Raw genomic sequence first — 19,392 nt, 5'->3', positions numbered from 1 at the left:
CCGGAACCAAAGGGCCCAGCCTCGGCCTGCCGGCGTGCGGGACACCGGAAGAACACACACCCGAGGGAGCGCTTTTTTGGAGACGCCTGGTTGCTAGGGGGCCTTAGTAACGGTACACAGCGGCCAGAGCTGCTGCTGGTGCTGCAGCCGTTGCCGCCGTTCGCTGCTGGGGCTGGAGCAGGGGCAGGTACCGAGGGTGCGCGGCACCGTGCGGGGTTCCTGAGGGTAAGGGCAGGGAAAAGGAGAGGCCCCCTCCCTTAATCTTCTGCCTCTCTCTGCCCCACACGGACCGGGATTTGGGGTTTGATACAAGCCGTGGTTTGAATTGAAGGGGAGGGGCAGCTATCGCAGGAGTCGGGTTCGTCCCCTCCCCATTTCTGGGCATCCCGAGTAGGACAGTCGTGCACCCCTTCTCAGAAGTGGTCCTGGATCCACGCAAAGGAGGGTATACGGGGGTCTTGTTTTGTTCACAGAATGGGTTGTCTCCAAGGGGATATTTCCCCCATGGTGTGTCATGGTTAACGAGGAAGGAAAAGTTGTCGAAACAGGCACTCAAGAGTACTGATGTGAAGCCTGAAAATAGGAAAATAACCAAAAAATTTTAGGTTTTATTATAAAGATAGTGTAGTGCTGCTGAAAGCTTAGTGTGTTTCTGCGTTAGCCCCAAAATAACATATTAAACTGGTAAAATAAATATTTATCATATATACTTGTTTGGTGTCAGGGATAGGGATCGAGGATAAACAACAAGATAAACAACAAAAAGACATTTAAAAAAATGAATAAAATCCCTCAGATACATTTTACATTCCTACAATATAAGATTTGACCCAAGCCACATGAAAGTGCTATGTACATTTTAATTACCAGTAAACATTTTCTCCATCGTTGTTGTTCACCACCTTTTTTCACTATGTTCAGCAGTCTTTTTGCGGGTAGTGCAAGATTCAGTAGTAGTAACATTACAGTTTGCTGCATTCACTGTAAATCAGGAGCTGGCTGTTTATAAGAAAAAGAAAGCTCTGTTTAGCTTATATTTTGATAATCAGCACTAAAAGAAAAGGAAATTAAGATCTTGCTTCAGTCCCTCATTAACTGCAGTAAAACAAGATTCCTAAACCACCATGTTTCTCATTCATTATAATAACACTGAACAAATACTGCTGATCGAAAGGATTAGCAGGGTTATGGTGGAGAGGTTATGCTTATTTGCATAAATGGAAAGCATAATCTTTTATATTGCATAGTATTTAGAATAGAGAAAGACCACACTTCTGAGACCTGCTCAAATATAGTGCCTCACATTAATTTTGACAGGTTTCAGAGTAGCAGCTGTGTTAGTCTGTATCTGCAAAAAGAAAAGGAGTACTTGTGGCACCTTAGAGACTAACAAATTTATTTGAGCATAAGCTTTCGTGCATGCATCCGATGAAGTGAGGTGTAGCTCAGGAAAGCTTATGGTCAAATAAATTTGTTAGTCTCTAAGGTACCACAAGTACTCCTTTTCTTTTTGCACATTAATTTTGACACACTAGACAATATTTTGATTAAACTTATAGGAAATAGACATTCTGATCACCCACACACCTTCCAATATAGAGTTTATAAAGATATTAAAAAGGCCCATGGACCAAATTCTGCTCTCGTGATCCACAGTAATTCTGCTGAATTTTGCAGCAGTTGGTTGCAAAGTGTTGAACATTCAGCTGCCCGAAATCCATCTCATTTTGTCCCTCTTTACTTTTCAAAGCATCTTAAAACTTTAAAAAAAATGTTTAGAATGATAACTGTTGACCCTATATGTTCATCTTTTCTTACTATCCTTTACTTACCCTATTCTAAATTAATCTTGCCTTTTTATTTTTTTTATTTTAAGAGGATACTATTATGTTTTATTATGTTTTTGTTTATGTTTCATTCCGTTGACAAGGAGTGCACTGTAGATACAAGATTATTATTACTATTACCTTATACTATTGTATTATATTGAAGTGTGCTGATAAATAGAACCTGAGTTCTGTTTAAATGTGACTAGCTGCACTTTTTCACTGCTAAACAAAATGATTAGGAGATAACCTTGCCTATGTCACTAAGGTGTTGTGATGCTTAATGAATTAATAATTTTAAAATGCTGTGATAACTTTGAATAAAAGATACTATAGAAGATTTATTATTTGTTAGTGTACTTTAGTACGTTTAATAATGCTTCAGGCTTTTGCCATTCTTGTTGTACATTGGTCACTCATAATTGCAATTTGAACATACAGACTTATATCCAGAAGGTTTCAGTATTTCACATGAAATATGAAATGTACCTGATTTGTCATGACATTTACATTTTTTCACAAATTTCTACCAAATTTGGATTCCCTCAAGAAAAAAATGCTTCTTTTAGATTTGGAAACAAATTGTCCTCTGCAGTTTTGCATGACTGAGAGATTATGCTTTAAGATTTAGTAACATAAATAATGCCATATTACTAAAATGAATTCCAAATGATTTAATGAATATTTAGTCACTTATTGGTCTTTGTACTCAGACGATTACTATTCAGTATTCAGCAGTTGTGTCTTTAGATCAAAATGACTAGGCCTAAAAATGAATTTGGAATGCAGCGTATTTTCCTGAGTCAGTGAAACACAATAAAGGAGCAGTCTGTGGTATATTATTCATAGTGGTGTTGTAGACAATATTCTTTGGCAAAATGCTGACATTATAGACCGATATTATGCCAAATTTTGATCTCAGTTACAGTACACTGATGAAATCCCATTGACTTCAATGAGATCGCATGGATATAACTGAGAGCAATATTTAACCAGATCTTATTGTTGCTTTTGGCTTGACGTGTTTTCTTGTTGGCAATGTGTAATATACTGCAGAAAAAAAAAATAAGTTGCTACGTTTCACAGGAGTTCGATTATTTCACTGTCACTCTATGGCAGTCACAATAGGTTTGTAAAGTGATATACACTACAGTATCAAAGCTTCTTTTTTCAAGAACTAACTTTTCACATTTTGTGACACTGTAAATGGAAAAAGCTTTCGTTTATATGACCAGGACAGCAGCTTATTCTATAATAGTCCCACGATTCTTATTGCTAAAATGTTGTCACAACAGAGTTTACTAAATGGTACCATCTGCTATTTTATTCAAATAATATCTTCATGTGTTTGATATTAAGAAGCACTTTATTGGGAGTTGCCAGAGTTCAGCACTTCTTAAGTGGGAGACCAAAAGTACTTAAAAATGACCCTACTGGGTCAGACCAAAGGTCCGTCTAGCCCAGTATCCTGTCTTCTGACAGTGGCCAGTACCAGGTGTCCCAGAAGGAATGAACTGAATAGGTAATCATCAAGTGATCCATCCCCTGTGGCTCATTCCCAGCTTCTGGCAAACGGAGGCTAGGGACGCCATTCCAGCCCATCCTGGCTAATAGCCATTGATGGACCTATCCTCCATGAATTTATCTAGTCCTTTTTTGAACCCTGTTATGGTCTTGGCCTTCACAACATCCTCTGGCAAGGAGTTCCACAGTTTGCATTCTGCTTTGTGCAATGATTTGAAACATTAAAATATTGACATTGTAAGGAGATCTGTAGAACCTGGGACAGCTGATACTCCCACAGAGCCATTAAGAAGCCATGCAGTACCACAGCCAGGGAGCACTGTGGAAAGTACGGGCCACAGGAAGTACCGCCCAACAGACCCAGAGTGACAGTACTCTGCAGCCCTCTGATTGGCCAAGTCCCCTATTTCGTGGTTCTCAGCCAGGGGTATGCAGACCCCAGGGAGCATGCAGAGGTCTTACTCAGGGTACATCAACTCATCTTGATATTTGCCTATTTTTACTGCAGGCTACATAAAAAGCACTAGCAAAGTCAGTACAAACTAAAATTTCATACAGATGATGACTTGTTTATACTGTTCTATACACTGGAATGTAAGTACAATATATATATTCCAATTGATTTATTTTATAATTATATGGCAAAATTGAGAAATTAAAATTTTTTCGGTAATAGTGTACTGTGACACTTTTGTATTTTTATGTCTGATTTTATAAGCAAGTAGTTTTTTAAGTGAGGTGTAACTTGGGGGTGCACAAGGCAAATCAGACTCCTGAAAGGGGTACATTTGTCTGGAAAGATTGAGAGCCACTGCGCTATTTAACCCTAGAGGATGCCCAATGAAGTTGTCTGGGCAACCACATAGACTTTGGGCTTGCTGTGACTTTAGACCGCACATTGCCTCCTGGTCTTCAGCCTCTGATCCCAGCCTGACTCCAAGCTGAGTATGTCTGCTCTCTGATTTCAGCCTGACTCTTGCCTGGTAGTACTTCTGATCTCCAGTCTCTGACTCCAGCCTGATGCTGACCCTGATTCCTGCCTCCTAATTCCAGCCTGGTACTACCTCTGGTCTCTGACCCCGGCCTGACTTTGACCCTGACTCTTGCTTATTGAACCTGGCTCTAGCAATTGCTCATGGACTATTGTCCCTGACATGTGGATTCCAGCCCAGCTGTGACCAGTAGGCAAGACTGCCTATGTCCTGGTCCCTTGCAGTTTACCCAGACCCACTTCCAACCCTTTTGTGGGAGCTCCTTCACAGGGATATGGAAGGGTAGGTCTACCATCAGCCTCTGGACCCACTGGGATACCAGATCTTCAGGAGCAGGTCGCACGTTTCCAAATCAAGAACCATCTGCTGCAGTCGTAAGTGGTGCAGCTCCTAGCAGAAAATCAGAAACTCTGTGAGCAGCTTGCATGATCCCAGGAAGGGAATTCTGTGCTTCGGGCATGGGTTGGGCCACTGCCCTCTGAACAGGTCCCCACGGTACCACTACCCAAATATTTTGATGGGAACCACCAGAAGTTCTGGTGTTCCTGAACCAACTTTGTCTCCATTTCCTGCGCCTCCCTTGAATGTATCCCACAGACCAAGCCAGGGTGGGAAATAGTGATCAGTTTGCTTGCTGGAGAAGTGTTGGATAGGACCTCCCTGCTGCTGCAGTGAGACAGCCTAGTGTTAACAGATTGGAATGCCTTCCTGAAAGCATTTTCTGCAAATTTTGATGACCCTCACCATACTTCCTCAGTGGAAGCAGCACTACAAAGGCTCCACCAAGGTCCAGCTGCCTCATATGCTGCCTAGTTCCAGTGACTCACTGCTGGCACTGAGTGGAACAAGGCAGCCCAACTACACCATTTTCAGTGTGGACTTAGTGAGGAAGTAAAGGATGAGCTAGCCCACATTGAGACCCCGACCCACTTTGAAGCACTCATTGACCTCTCTCTCCACATTGACAACCAGCTGCATGAGCGAAAGGAGGAGAGGAGGGCACACTGAAACCCCAGGGCCCAGCTAGGAACTAATGCAGTTTGATGTGGGCCACTGACACTTGACCCTGAAAGAAAATGAATGGCAATGGCACAATAATCTATGTTTTTATTGCAGAGCATCAGGACCAGCACTTAATTTGTGCCAGGGCTTGCCAGGGCTGAGTCCTGGCACTTCTAGGCTTGGCAGTTCATTAGCCCCAGCACCTCTGGGCTTGCTACATCAGTTATGAATGTAAAAAATTGCTTGAGCCCCAGCACCTATTTGTTGAGCCCCAGCACCTCTTTCATTACAAATTAAGCATTAACCAGGACATGTCTTTGCCTTGAGCCTTGAACCAAAGATGGCTCAGGTGGGCATTATTCTTCTCTCTGTTTGATTTTGCCATCACTTATCTCCTGGGAACCAGGAATGGGAAAGCTGACACCTTATCCCGAAAGGGGGAGGAGGGCAAGGAACCTAACCAACAACCACCCTGTCTCTTAAAACCTCACAGCTTCCTTAGTGCCACAATATGCCGAGACCTCCTTGATCTAATCCATTCTGCTTTGTGGAGCAATCCGTTATTCCAGGAAATAACAGGACATCCTGATCAAATGAGGTCCAGAACCAAAATGCTATGTGCCACACAGGATGGCATCACCTACCTTCATGGGCGCATATATGTTCCAACAAGGTGCCCCTGTCTAGAAGTGCTCCATCTCTGCCATGACACCACTTTGGCCACCTTAAGTTGTTCCGCACAGCTTCTCCTTTGTTCTAGTGGCCTTCTTATGCAATCTGAAGTCCGGGATGACACTGACTCTTGTGACCAGAGGGTGTGCACCAAGACACCCTGTACTATGCCCCTTGATGTCCTAGTACCCCTGGAGATCCTGCCTAGAGCCTGGGCCTCAATCATCCTTGATAGCGGAACTCCTTGTCTCTGATGGCCACACCATGGTTTTGACTGTTGTAGACCAACTGACCAAAATCGTGTATTTCATCCCCTGTAATAGCCTGCCCTCTGCTGAAACACCTAAAAATGGTGTTTCAGCATGAGCTCCTAGTGGTTCATGTACTCTGTGTTCATGGACTTCCAGGCTGTATCACCTGTATCACCTCAGTCTCGGGTCCACAGTTTGTCTCACTTTTGTGGCATGAAGTGCTCCAGTTAATGGATGTTTGTGCTTTTACCTCCTCCACATACCACCCCAGATAGATGGGCAGATGGAGAGCATGAACCAAGTATCAGAGCAATACCTAAAGTGCTTTGTCAGCTACCATCAAGACAACTGATTCTCCCTCCTTCCTTATGCTAAGTTCTCATACAACATCACCAACCTCACCTCCATGGGGCAGAGTCCCTTCTTTGCCAATTAGGGTTTCCACCCTTGCTTCCAACCAGCCTTGCCAGAGGCCTCCCTGGACCCAGCAGCTGGTGACTGGATCCAGCAAATTCACCGTATCCAGGAGGAGCTTAAGGACCATCTCAAAGATGCAAAAAGGGACTACAAATGCTTTCTAGACCACCAGTTTCTTGAACTCTTCCAGATTTTTCAGTAAATCAATCCTGTCACCTTCAAATTACAGCTCCATTGATCTCTTAAGGTACATACCATTTCCTATGTATCCCACCTGAAGCCTTACAAAGAGTACTGCTTTCCCGATTGGTCCCAACAGCTGTCCCTGCCAGTCAAGGTCCATGAGCACGAGGAATATATAGGCCACTCTATCCTCAAGTCTAAACTGCAGAGGGGGAGACTGTGCTACCTAATTGATTGGGAGGGCAATGGGCCCAATGAATGCTCCTGGGAGCCCACTGCCTATGTCCATGCCCCTGACCTGGTAAAAAGGCTTCATCAAAACCAGCTGGATTAACCAGATCCAGCACTCACCCAGAGGAAGGGGGCCCTGAAGTGGAGGATGATGTAAGGATTCAGGGATCATTAGAACCTAGGTCTGCAGAGCCCGTCGACAGCTGATGCTCCTACAGTGCCACCAAGAGGCATGCAGAGCCACAGCCAGGGAGCACTGTGGGGAATAGGTGTAAGCATGCCAGCTTGGAGTGAAAGCAACAGGCAGTTCACCTGGCTGTGACTCTTAAAGCCATTGTGATTGGCTTGTGTGGGTTGTGATTGTGTGTGGGTATCAAAGAGATGTTAATTAGGCTGATAAACATAAGCCCATTCGCTTGTATTGATAAAAATCAAGAGTAGATGCTAAATGTGTTTGTCCGTGGTTATCTATATCCTGTTGAAAGTTTACCAATGTAGCCAAATTAGCTTGTAGATGCTAAATCCTTTTCATATCCTGTAATTCTATATTGCCTTTACATTATATATGCAAAAAGAAAAGGAGTACTTGTGGCACCTTAGAGACTAACCAATTTATCTGAGCATAAGCTTTCGTGAGCTACAGCTCACTTCATCGGCTGCATACTGTGGAAAGTGTAGAAGATCTTTTTATATACACACAAAGCATGAAAAAAATACCTCCTCCCACCCCACTCTCCTGCTGGTAATAGCTTATCTAAAGTGATCACTCTCCTTACAATGTGTATGATAATCAAGGTGGGCCATTTCCAGCACAAATCCAGGTTTTCTAACCCCCCCCCCCCACACACACACACAAACCCACTCTCCTGCTGGTAATAACTTATCTAAAGTGACCACTCTCCTTACAATTAGTATGATAATCAAGGTGGGCCATTTCCAGCACAAATCCAGGGTTTAACAAGAACGTCTGAGGGGGACGGGGGTAGGAAAAAACAAGGGGAAATAGGTTACCTTGCATAATGACTTAGCCACTCCCAGTCTCTATTCAAGCCTAAGTTAATTGTATCAAATTTGCAAATGAATTCCAATTCAACAGTTTCTCGCTGGAGTCTGGATTTGAAGTTTTTTTGTTGTAATATCACAACTTTCATGTCTGTAATCGCGTGACCAGAGAGATTGAAGTGTTCTCCGACTGGTTTATGAATGTTATAATTCTTGAATTATATAATATTATATAAATTATATATAATTATATATATATATATAATTATATAATAATGCTAGAATTCCTCAAGGGCTTCTTTTCCATGGGTCCAAGACCCATCTGGACCAACACTCTCACAAATCTTGGGAGACAGGCCAGTCCTTGCCTACAGACAGCCCCCCAACCTGAAGCAAATACTCACCAGCAACCACATACCACACAACAGAACCACTAACCCAGGAACCTATCCTTGCAACAAAGCCCGTTGCCAACTGTGCCCACATATCTATTCAGGGGACACCATCACAGGGCCTAATAACATCAGCCACACTATCAGAGGCTCGTTCACCTGCACATCCACCAATGTGATCTATGCCATCATGTGCCAGCAATGCCCCTCTGCCATGTACATTGGTCAAACTGGACAGTCTCTACGTAAAAGAATAAATGGACACAAATCAGATGTCAAGAATTATAACATTCATAAACCAGTCGGAGAACACTTCAATCTCTCTGGTCACGCGATTACAGACATGAAAGTTGTGATATTACAACAAAAAAACTTCAAATCCAGACTCCAGCGAGAAACTGTTGAATTGGAATTCATTTGCAAATTTGATACAATTAACTTAGGCTTGAATAGAGACTGGGAGTGGCTAAGTCATTATGCAAGGTAACCTATTTCCCCTTGTTTTTTCCTACCCCCGCCCCCCTCAGACGTTCTTGTTAAACCCTGGATTTGTGCTGGAAATGGCCCACCTTGATTATCATACACATTGTAAGGAGAGTGATCACTTTAGATAAGCTATTACCAGCAGGAGAGTAGGGTGGGAGGAGGTATTTTTTCATGCTTTGTGTGTATATAAAAAGATCTTCTACACTTTCCACAGTATGCATCCGATGAAGTGAGCTGTAGCTCACGAAAGCTTATGCTCAAATAAATTGGTTAGTCTCTAAGGTGCCACAAGTACTCCTTTTCTTTTTGCGAATACAGACTAACACGGCTGTTACTCTGAAACCTACATTATATATGCAACTATACTCAATTGTTAGTAGATGAAAAACCTGTATTTAGCTTTGAGATGAAGCTTACTAAAATAGCCTGTGTCAATAACATTACCATCTGAAGCTTGTTGAATCGCATTGAAAAAACACTTGTAAACCACCTTAGTAGTTTTGAATGGCTGCAGCAACTGAGTGGCCCATTAACGGAAGCATGGGTCATACTGAGGACCACAGGCTTTCTGTATTGCTGCATTCTTCATCAAAGGAAGATCCCATGTAGGGATGACGATGGTCAGCTTTCCAGCCTGTTTCAGCTATAAAAAGAGAAGCATTGGGCAAGATCCGGTAGCTCTGGTCTTTCTAGATGCTATTCAGGGTGCTATTCCAAATGCAAGATAGGACTCTATTCTGCGTAAACCCTGGCAAACTTACGAAAGGACTCTGACGCTAAAACAGACTTAGCAGATGTTACACCTATGCTGAACAACTGGACTCAATATATTCTGATCTACAGGCTCTGAAATCAATTGTAAAATATATGATTCACTTTAACCATATAATAGCTGTCTTCTTTTCATTTTTTATTAATAAAACTTCAGTTAGTTTACTAAATATTGACTGTAGCATGGTATTTTGGTGAGATCCTGAAGTGTTTATATTGACCTGGGGATAGTGGCTGGTCCTTTGGGATTGGAAGAACCCTGTGTGTGGTATTTTGATTTTAATAATCATTACATCATGAAAGTCCAGTTATCTGAGAAAGAAGCCAGGGGCTGGAATTATTGCTTACCAATGTGGTGATACTAGCTTTGTGAAATCTAATTATAGAATAAACCACCAGTTTTGGGAGGTGTCTGCCCTATTTCTTGCAGTCTGTCCCGAATCTGGCATTCTCAGTGGTGACCCATACCAGGCCCTTATTTTCAGTGACATAACTTTTCTAAAAGATTTCTCAGGCTAGTTTTCTGCCCAGACTTTTTTAAAATTATGATTGAGTTTTTAATTGCCCTAAACTCAGGAAATGTCAATGGGTTGATTTATATGGGACTACTTGCTAATCTGAAAACGTGATACTTCTCCTCACTTCTAAGCAAAAATTGAATTGTTAAGAACAATACAGATTATCATACTAATAGACTTTACTACTTTTACAAAGTATATTGCAGTGTATATATATTAATATACTAAAAAGTGTTGTTTATAAATATTTCACACTAGTCAAAATACATGAAAGACTACATTTTTGTGATGCTGTGTCCTTTCTTGTCTTCACACTTGTTCTCATGTTTATTAATTATCAAAATTTGGTAACACTCAATGGGTCTCTCTTTATTAGTGCTAACTAACGAGCATATACTGTATACATCATGGTGTTTGCTTTGTTTACTAAGAATAGTACCTTAAATTCCATCTTAATTTTATAAGGTATTTTTATAAGAGTAATTCATATTTGTATGTTGATAGAAAATGCAAGGGCCTCCTGGTACTTTTGAAGAATTCTTACAGTCTCAGAAATTGGTAAGTAGAAATGCTTATTATTTTAACTACTCGTGTGTGTGTTTGTGTGGTGGAGTAAACATGCAAGAACAAGGGCTTGAGGAAAAGCCATATGAATATAAATATTGAAAACCAAGTTTGAACGTGGGCAGTGAAAACTAAGTGCTTTGTAGAAATGGCAAACCTTCCAGAGAACAGCACTTCTGTTGTTAACCTGCATTTTTTTCATAGATAGGCCGTCGAGGAAGTTTTGTGCCTGCTGTAGCAGTAATTCCTGTTTTATTGTGGGGGGCATGCTTGAGAGAGCACTGACTCATGCCTTGTTTAAAATAGATGGCAAGGCCACAATTTTATTACCATAACAACAAGGCAAGGCTGTAAACCCGAAGACAAAAAGTTCTGGTAACTGTGAAAGGGGGAATGATCAGTTTTGCTTATTCTAGCCATTCTACCTTGTCTTGCATCGATAAGCTTATAGGGGAGATTTTCCTGATCTCCCTGTAAATTCTACAAACTGTATATCACCAAAACATTCCATATTAAGACTGATTACTAGTGATGCTTCAGCCAATCATCCATTCTTGTTTGGAGAGAGAGAACACTGCAATGGACCGATATCTATTCGTTACAGGGGATGATTAGTTTGATATCTGGGTGAAACCTTGTATGGGTTGAGTTAAAACCGCATTTGAGATTGACAGGTGTGAATTCACCCTTCAGTTAACATAACTGTAAGGATAGGCCCCCAGCGAAGAGAAAATAAGTATGTGAACCCACCCAGGAGCTTTTGTTGAGTATTATTTTGGGGTGGGGTGGTGGGAGACACAAACCAGGGAAAGACTGAGGGAGAGGCAGCCTGAAGGAGATAATGAAAGCACAGTGGTTGACCTTGGAAGAAAACTGGGGCAAGGTTTTTGGGTTGGGGTGTAGCGTGAAAAGAGTGCTCTTTGTACTGTGAGCAAAGAAAGCTGTTTCCTGCTATTTGATTGCTTCTGCATTCAGAGACACAGAACTTCATACATTCTTTGTAAATATACAAAACTGCATGAAAGAAATACCTGACTATCACCCCCTTCTCCTCCTAACTGCGACAACATACTGGACCCCACATTTTTGGCTAACCGCTCAGGTCAAAAGGAGCAACACTATTAACAGATTAGAACAGGGATCGGCAACCATTGGCACGCGGCCCATCAGGGAACTCTGCTGGCAGGCTGGGCCGGTTTGTTTACCTGCTGCATCCACGGGTTCGGCCGATCACAGCTCCAACTGGCTGCGGTTCACCATTCCAGGCCAATGGGGCCTGTGGGAATTGGTGTGGGCTGAGGGAACGGCGAACCACAGCCAGTTGGAGCTGCGATCGGCTGATCCTGTGGACGCTGCAGGTAATCAAACCGTCCCGGTCCGCCAGCAGAGTTCCCTGTTGGGCCGCGTGCCAAAGATTGCCGATCTCTGGATTAGAACATGTCCACTGTTTACTGTGGGGTTGAACACTGTCCAATCCTGGTATAGTCGTCATCAATTTATTATGATTGTACACTTTAGCATTTAATCCCTGTTCCAGCATAGTACTTAATCCCATGGGTAATTTTAAATACTTCAATGGGATTAAATACTTGCCTTAAATTAAGCACTAGTTTGAAATGCTTTTCTGGATTGAGGACCTTAATCCGTGCTTCTGCTTCCAAGGGCATGCACCACAGATGGAAGACATTACTGTACTTTCAGAGAACATAAATTACAAAGGACTTTATTTGTGTCCTTAGAACCATGATAACTCTTCCATGCATGATGTCTCCTTTTCAAACTAAAAAGTCCTAGTCTTGTTAATTAGTCCTTGTATAAAGCCCTTCTCCCAACGTGAATTTGTTCTGCCCTTCTCTGGCCCATTCCTATTTTTTGCTGACTGATGTAACCAAATGTGAGTGCACTATTCAACATAAGAAGAAATTAGAGTCCTTTAAACAATGATGTCAAAATCAGAGGTCATTAAAATGAATAGGAAAAGTGTGTTTGTACTGGAACTGTAATGCATTTTAAAAATGTAAATGTCACATATGATTGATTCTTAATTTTATTTTAACATTTTTGATTATGCTTATGAGTAATTATTTTTAACATGTAATTATTGCAGGATGATTGGCCAAGATTTCCCTTTCTAGATGAAGATCGTCCTTTGGTGGACAAATTAAGAAATAACTATTCATTTGATGCTATTTCTAAGTTTCTGTATGAAAATGCTCCAGTACAAATCAGCCTTGTCTCAGATTTGGAGAAGAGAATAAATGAGTGCACAACTGAATTGAAGGAACACGCTGAAAAAATATTTTCTTTTCAACAAAGACCAACAGAGGAAGATGACCATCGTGTTTCACTAGAGCAAAGTAATGGGCAATTATTTTAGTTATTACTACTGGGAATGATGGTTGAAAGGTGAATGAAGTAATTTAATTCATTTCCCAACGTTTAAATTCTGGCATAGCCCTTGTGATTATGTTTCAGTTTTTGGAAATAGATGTGAGAGTATGCTGTCTAGTATGGGGGAGGCGGGGGAGGAAGGCAGTATGTATATATAGACAGAGAATTGGATAAACATCCAGTGAAATAAAGTAGAATGAAACTTGAACAGTAGAAAATGATCATGCAGTGTTCAATAGGGCTAGATTGTATCTTCATGTATAGCCTTGAGTAAGGGATGGTGCATAAGGTGTAGCCTCAGGAGTAGTTCTGGGAAACATATGCATAAGATGTATCACTGTAGGAGTAGTCCAGGGAGTCCCTGTGCCTCAAAGAGGCATAATTCCTTTCTTGTTCCCTATACTTACCACAAATTACAATAACCCTACACTAGTTCAGCTACATTGCCTGATGCACTGGGAATGTGGAGCCAAGGCTCTGCCAATTACCTGTTTTCCCGGTCCACCTGCTTTCGGGGGAAGGGAATAAATGGATACTTACAATTCACCTACACAAAATATATATGCATTCCTTTGGTGCAATCAGTGAGGCTCAGATAAGTGAACACAAAAAATACCCTCTGGTTGAAAGTGTTGTCTTTAGTCACCACAGTTGATTAGAACCTGAACTTTACATCTCATCTTAAAGACACTTCCAGCAATGCATTGTCAGTCCATGCTGGGCCTCTGGTTCAATAGTGGGTTAGAAAGGGGAGGGCCACTTCTTGAATCATCAGCACCGTGTCATGTAGCACATTGGTTTTCCTTAGAAGTAGCTTAGCTGATGTACCTTGAATTGCTATGGCTGCAGGGATATCATTATTGCAACTAAATAATTGTGTTTGAATATTTAACTAGATAAACTGATATTGACTTCAGCAGAGATATGCCAGTAAACATCAGCTGAGAATCTTGTCCAGTATTTATCTTTTATATTTACTATTTTATGAAATTTTGTACCTTGAAAATATTAGTAAACTGATTTCAGTATTATTTTCTGCATTATGTATATATTGGAATTTCCTGGGAGATGTGGTCCTGATATTGTAGATACAGTAGGATTGTCAATTGATTTATTAATTTATCTGTGAGCTGAAATCTAATTATTTCTGCTTGGCTTCTTCACTGCAATGACAAAATACTCAATTCCATGTTCATAGAAAAATGTTATTTTATTATTTTTCTGATGAACACTCTTTGAATATTAGTTATAGTATTTCCTAAGATATATCCACACAATTATATATAAATTCATCCTGATTTTTCAAAGTCTGGGAATGCTCATTGTATCCTGTTGGGCTACCTGATATACAATATATTATCATTTTCTTCAAATATTTTGATTTATGAATTTCAGGACTTCAAGCACCCTAACTTTTGAAAAAAGTTTTGTTTTGTTTTCCCATGATACAATTGTTTCATTCATGACTTCTTGCTTAATAAATCCTGAATTGGTTTGTTTGCTAAAATTTATTTTAAATTAGGCATTGCAATGACATTATGAGGTGCTAACAACAATAAAACTATGGAAAAACTGTTGAAAGAAAGCTTGCCACTTACTTAAAAGTGACTGAGTGGAGCCAGCCACTGAATCCCTAAAATTAGTCCCAAATCAGCAGAGTACTTGAACATGTACTTAACTGCTGTGTTCTGTTAAGTCAGAGACTGTTAGGGGGCTTATTCCTTCACCCACTTACTTCCCTGGTCCTTCTCGCATGAACAGAGAGCAACAATACCTGAAGTCCAAAGGTGCAAACAATTTGATGTTTATTGGGGTGAACTTCCAGCAAGCATGATTTCAGTTTCCTTCCTTAGTTTCCCCCTTCCCAGCTCTGACACCACAGAGCCTTACACCTGTGTCCCTGTTCCCATTCCGGCCCTTAGCCAAACTGATTCCAATTTCCCCACCCGCATTCCCTGCTCCCATTCCTCCCCCTCACTTCCTGATTGACTGCAGACTATATAGTAAAACTTGAGTTTTGCTTTGCTATACCTTAACCAATCATTTTCCTGAAATTTAACTAACCAGTCCTAACATATTGTAACATGATTATGTAACCAATTATATCCCACCACCTTAATTAGTTTACACCCAGCAAAATTAATTATACAGCAGACAGGAACAATCACAGAACCAGACAGAGATTGTACAGACAAACAATAGCAAAGTGGGAACTATAATGACAAAACAATACAGAAGTGAGGATTTCACATCCCAGCTATTGATAAGTGAGTTCTTGCCAGACAGGATGCTATCAAACTAAGTTTTCTTTTACATTTTCTAGGCACTTCCCTTTCTCTGGAGGTGATACGCATTATCAGGACAGGATTGTATTCCTAACAGCCCAATAGGACCTTATTTCAATGTGACTAGGTTGGGATGTGACCGTCGCTTCCCAGCTTATGGCTGCCTCTGTTGCTTAGCCAAAGGCCTTAGCCTAAGAACAGGGCCTCAGACTGTCACAGTAAGAGAAGGACCTTACACCAGCAGACAGTGATTTGATTCTTTCTTTTATACCTCTATAACTAGCCAAGTGATAAGAATACACCTAAATTCTTAGAGTATAGGCCTTTACAGATAGGCCTGAATATCTATATCCTAACGGAGACATTGTTTGTTTGACCCAAAAGTAACACGTAGGTAGTTACAAATTATATCAAAGCAGATAGTCAACACTTCCTAAGCTGCAGCTAATGATACTTTTTGGAAGTGGTATTTTTTCTGAATAATATGTGGTAGTTGAGTTTTGTGCCCTGCAAAATGGCAAGAAAAGTACAAAGTATGAAGTAAAGGTTTACATGGTGGAAATTCAGAAAAAGTTCATGGATGACAATTGATGACAAGGCATTAAACACTAATGCTTCATGCTTCTCTCCCCCCCCCAACCCCACAAGGATAATCTTCTGGTTAAGTATGGGGCTGGGCACTTAGGGTTTATCTACACGGTAGGGTAGTGTGTTCTATCAGGTTGTGATTTCTAAAGCTCACTAAAGTTTTGCACATTAAGTGGTCGATGTAGACCCTGTTAGTATGCTTTAAAAGAGCACTAGGAACCTTTAGTGTGCACCTGCAGGGTCTACATGGACTAATTAATGTACAGCATGTTAGTGTGCTTTAGAAATCAAAGTCCCACAGAGTGTATTACCCCACCATGTAGACAAGCCCTTAATCACTCTGTGGTTCAGTCCTCTATTTGTAAAATTGGATTAATTCCTTGTGTTGGTATTGTGAGTCAAAAAACATTAATTGTAAAGAATTCATAAATACACAGAATTCCACAGCTGTGCAAACTCCCCTGAATGTCAGAAACTTAAAAGAAAGGTACCACTCCCTTTAAGTTCTCGGGGTGGACTCTCCTCTTTATTCCATCTGATAAAGAACAAATAGGTGCAAAATAAATGCAATTGGATAATGTGTTTTTTAAATTTGTAAAGTGAATATGCTGGAGGTGTTAGACATGGGCAATGACTCTTAACAGCAGTTTGCTCACAGTGTATTAAAGTGTTCATTTTGTTCAGTTAAAATGTAACCCTTAACTTCCAGTTGCAAATGCATGTGTCCAGTGTCAATTTAGAATAAAAAGGAACAAGCTTAGGCCCTCATCCTGTAAAAACTTGTGCATGAGCTTAACTTTGTATGAGTAAAGTACTGTATATACAAACGTCTTTGCAAGAATGAGACTTCAGCCTGTCACGTCCTCCACAAATGTAGTTCTTAAACAGAAGATGAGATATACATAAAGGAAATGTGAGTCTTATTGAGCCTACTATTCATCTCAAAGATGAGTCAGTAGGACTACATACTGAATAAAGTTAAGCACATAAGTATTTCCATGTTTGGAGCCTTAGTTTGGTCAAGATTTTGAATTTGTCCTGAAGCTGAAAAAACAGAGGTGACTATTTTGTTGCTAAATCTTACTCTTTTTTTTTTTTAAAGCCACTGATACTCAACGTATTGCTTCAGAAGAAATTTCGATTCAAACAGGCAAGATGAGGAAAACAAAGGTATACTATTTATTTTACTTTTTTTTTTTTTCATTCTGTTACAGGTTTAGACAGTGAAAACCAAATTTTCAAAGGGGCCTCTATCTTGTATCTTAGACTGAGACTGTGGCCCACCCTGTATAATCACACAGATAAACCTACTCAAAAATATGATCGTTCTTTATATTGTCACACAGTATTCTGTAATGTAGATAAGACCTAAAGCCTTTGAGTGTCACAGGCCATGTTTTTCAATTTGAAGTCATACTTGGGCTATTTTAAGTTCTGACTTGTAATATGTCATCAGCTGAAAGTGTTTTCCTTCATCTGAGAATACAAGATGTTTAATTCATGGTACGAAGTGCATTTAACATTAGTTTTGAATGTTTGTTTAAAACATTTTTCAGATTGATAAATATATCCCTGAGGAATCAAGCAGAAAAAATGTAAAGGTAAGTTTGCTAAGCATATAAAATAGATTACAGTATTATATCAAACCAATATATTGTGTCAATAGTGTGTAAATTAGTGGCAATTTAGGGAAAGAAAAGAATACAGAATTAGGCCCCAAATATATATATTAAAGATTCAATATCATTTTTATTAGTGATATACATTTAGATATACAGCATAATGGAAAATCCAAATATGGTGTGAGTGTGTTGATTTAATTTGATTTAATTGACATGTCATGTATGAATACTTGGAGCCTAATTTTTGGATCTTTCTAAGGTGTGCTTAATGAAGAACTTATGGGGGAAGCAAAAGTGGGTGTGTGTCAGTTTTATATTCTCCTGATTCCTGGGGCTGCTTATAGGCAGTGGGTAGCTAACGATAGAGGGGACTCAGTCTCCCCAAAATTGATCTCTGCCAGAAGGAGCTCCTTCACTACTGGTATGATGGAGGGCTTACTCGGGTGCTAACTACGTGAGCCATAGCCCACCTAGGCCCACTTATGGATATGCCCCTGCTGAGCCTCCCTGCCCCAAGAATATTTTCTCCAGCCACCTATGAGTCTGCTTCTGCTCCTGCCATAAGTTAAAGGAGCCTTTAACCAAATCTGACTGGTAAGAGCACACGAGGCACCACTGGGACAGTCAGGGAGTCTGACTGCTCCATTTGAAGCATCAATGTGATTACTTACATAAATAAAGTTAGTGATAGGTGTCAGTGTTGTGAAACTAAGCACTAAAATATTAACTGAGCAAATTTAATGGAGATAGTATGAAATAAGAACAGATCTAAACTTCTGTGACAACACAATAATGTATTTATAACTGAGCTAATTAAGTTAAGAAAAATATTACTGATACATGTAAAAATAGCAAATCAGGTTCTCTGTTCTTCTGAGACTTGTCTAAAGTTAAGGGCCAAAACCTGCTCACCGGAGTTGCATGAGTAATTTTATTGACATCACTAGATCAGAGCCCACTTAGCTCACAAAAATGGTATTCAGAGTAGCAGCCCTGTTAGTCTGTATTCGCAAAAAGAAAAGAGTACTTGTGGCACCTTAGAGACTAACCAATTTATTTGAGCATAAGCTTTCGTGAGCTACAGCTCACTTCATCGGATGCATAAAGTGGAAAGTACAGTGAGGAGATTTTATATATACACACAAACCATGAAAAAATATACATTGTAAGGAGAGTGATCACTTAAGATGAGCTATTACCAGCAGGAGAGTGGGGTGGGGGGGAGAGAAAACCTTTTGAAGTGATAATCAAGGTGGGCCATTTCCAACAGTTAACAAGAACGTCTGAGGAACAGTCGGGGCGGGGGGGGGAGGAATAAACAAGGGGAAATAGGTTTCAGAGTAACAGCCGTGTTAGTCTGTATTCGCAAAAAGAAAAGGAGTACTTGTGGCACCTTAGAGACTAACCAATTTATTTGAGCATGAGCTTTCGTGAGCTACAGCTCACTTCATCGGATGGGGAAATAGTTTCACTTAGTATAATGACTCAACCACTCCCAGTCTCTATTCAAGCCTAAGTTAATTGTATCCAATTTGCAAATTAATTCCAATTCAGCAGTCTCGTTGGAGTCTGTTTTCAAAGTTTTTTTTGTTGAAGGATACTCACTTTGAGATCAGAAATCGAGTGACCAGAGAGATTGAAGTGTTCTCTGACTGGTTTATGAATGTTATAATTC

General features: G+C 40.4%; 1 protein-coding gene across 4 annotated transcripts in view; it reads left to right on the top strand.

Moving 5' to 3' along the window:
* The first annotated feature begins 94 nt into the window (after positions 1–94).
* FAM227B (family with sequence similarity 227 member B) overlaps positions 95–19,392 on the top strand; it is a 174,035-nt gene continuing 154,737 nt past the window's right edge. For all 4 annotated transcript variants that reach the window (XM_074966386.1, XM_074966382.1, XM_074966385.1 and 1 more), the window contains exons 1-5: positions 95–225; positions 10,772–10,825; positions 12,939–13,188; positions 17,198–17,265; positions 17,652–17,696. In XM_074966386.1, coding sequence (XP_074822487.1) covers positions 10,775–10,825; positions 12,939–13,188; positions 17,198–17,265; positions 17,652–17,696 — 414 coding nt within the window. In that variant the 5' untranslated portion in view covers positions 95–225; positions 10,772–10,774. The remainder of the gene's footprint in view (positions 226–10,771; positions 10,826–12,938; positions 13,189–17,197; positions 17,266–17,651; positions 17,697–19,392) is intronic.

The sequence above is a fragment of the Natator depressus genome, chromosome 10, assembly GCF_965152275.1.
Source record: "Natator depressus isolate rNatDep1 chromosome 10, rNatDep2.hap1, whole genome shotgun sequence".
NCBI classification, from domain to species: Eukaryota; Metazoa; Chordata; order Testudines; family Cheloniidae; genus Natator; species Natator depressus.
This window is presented reverse-complemented; position numbering and strand designations above follow the sequence as displayed.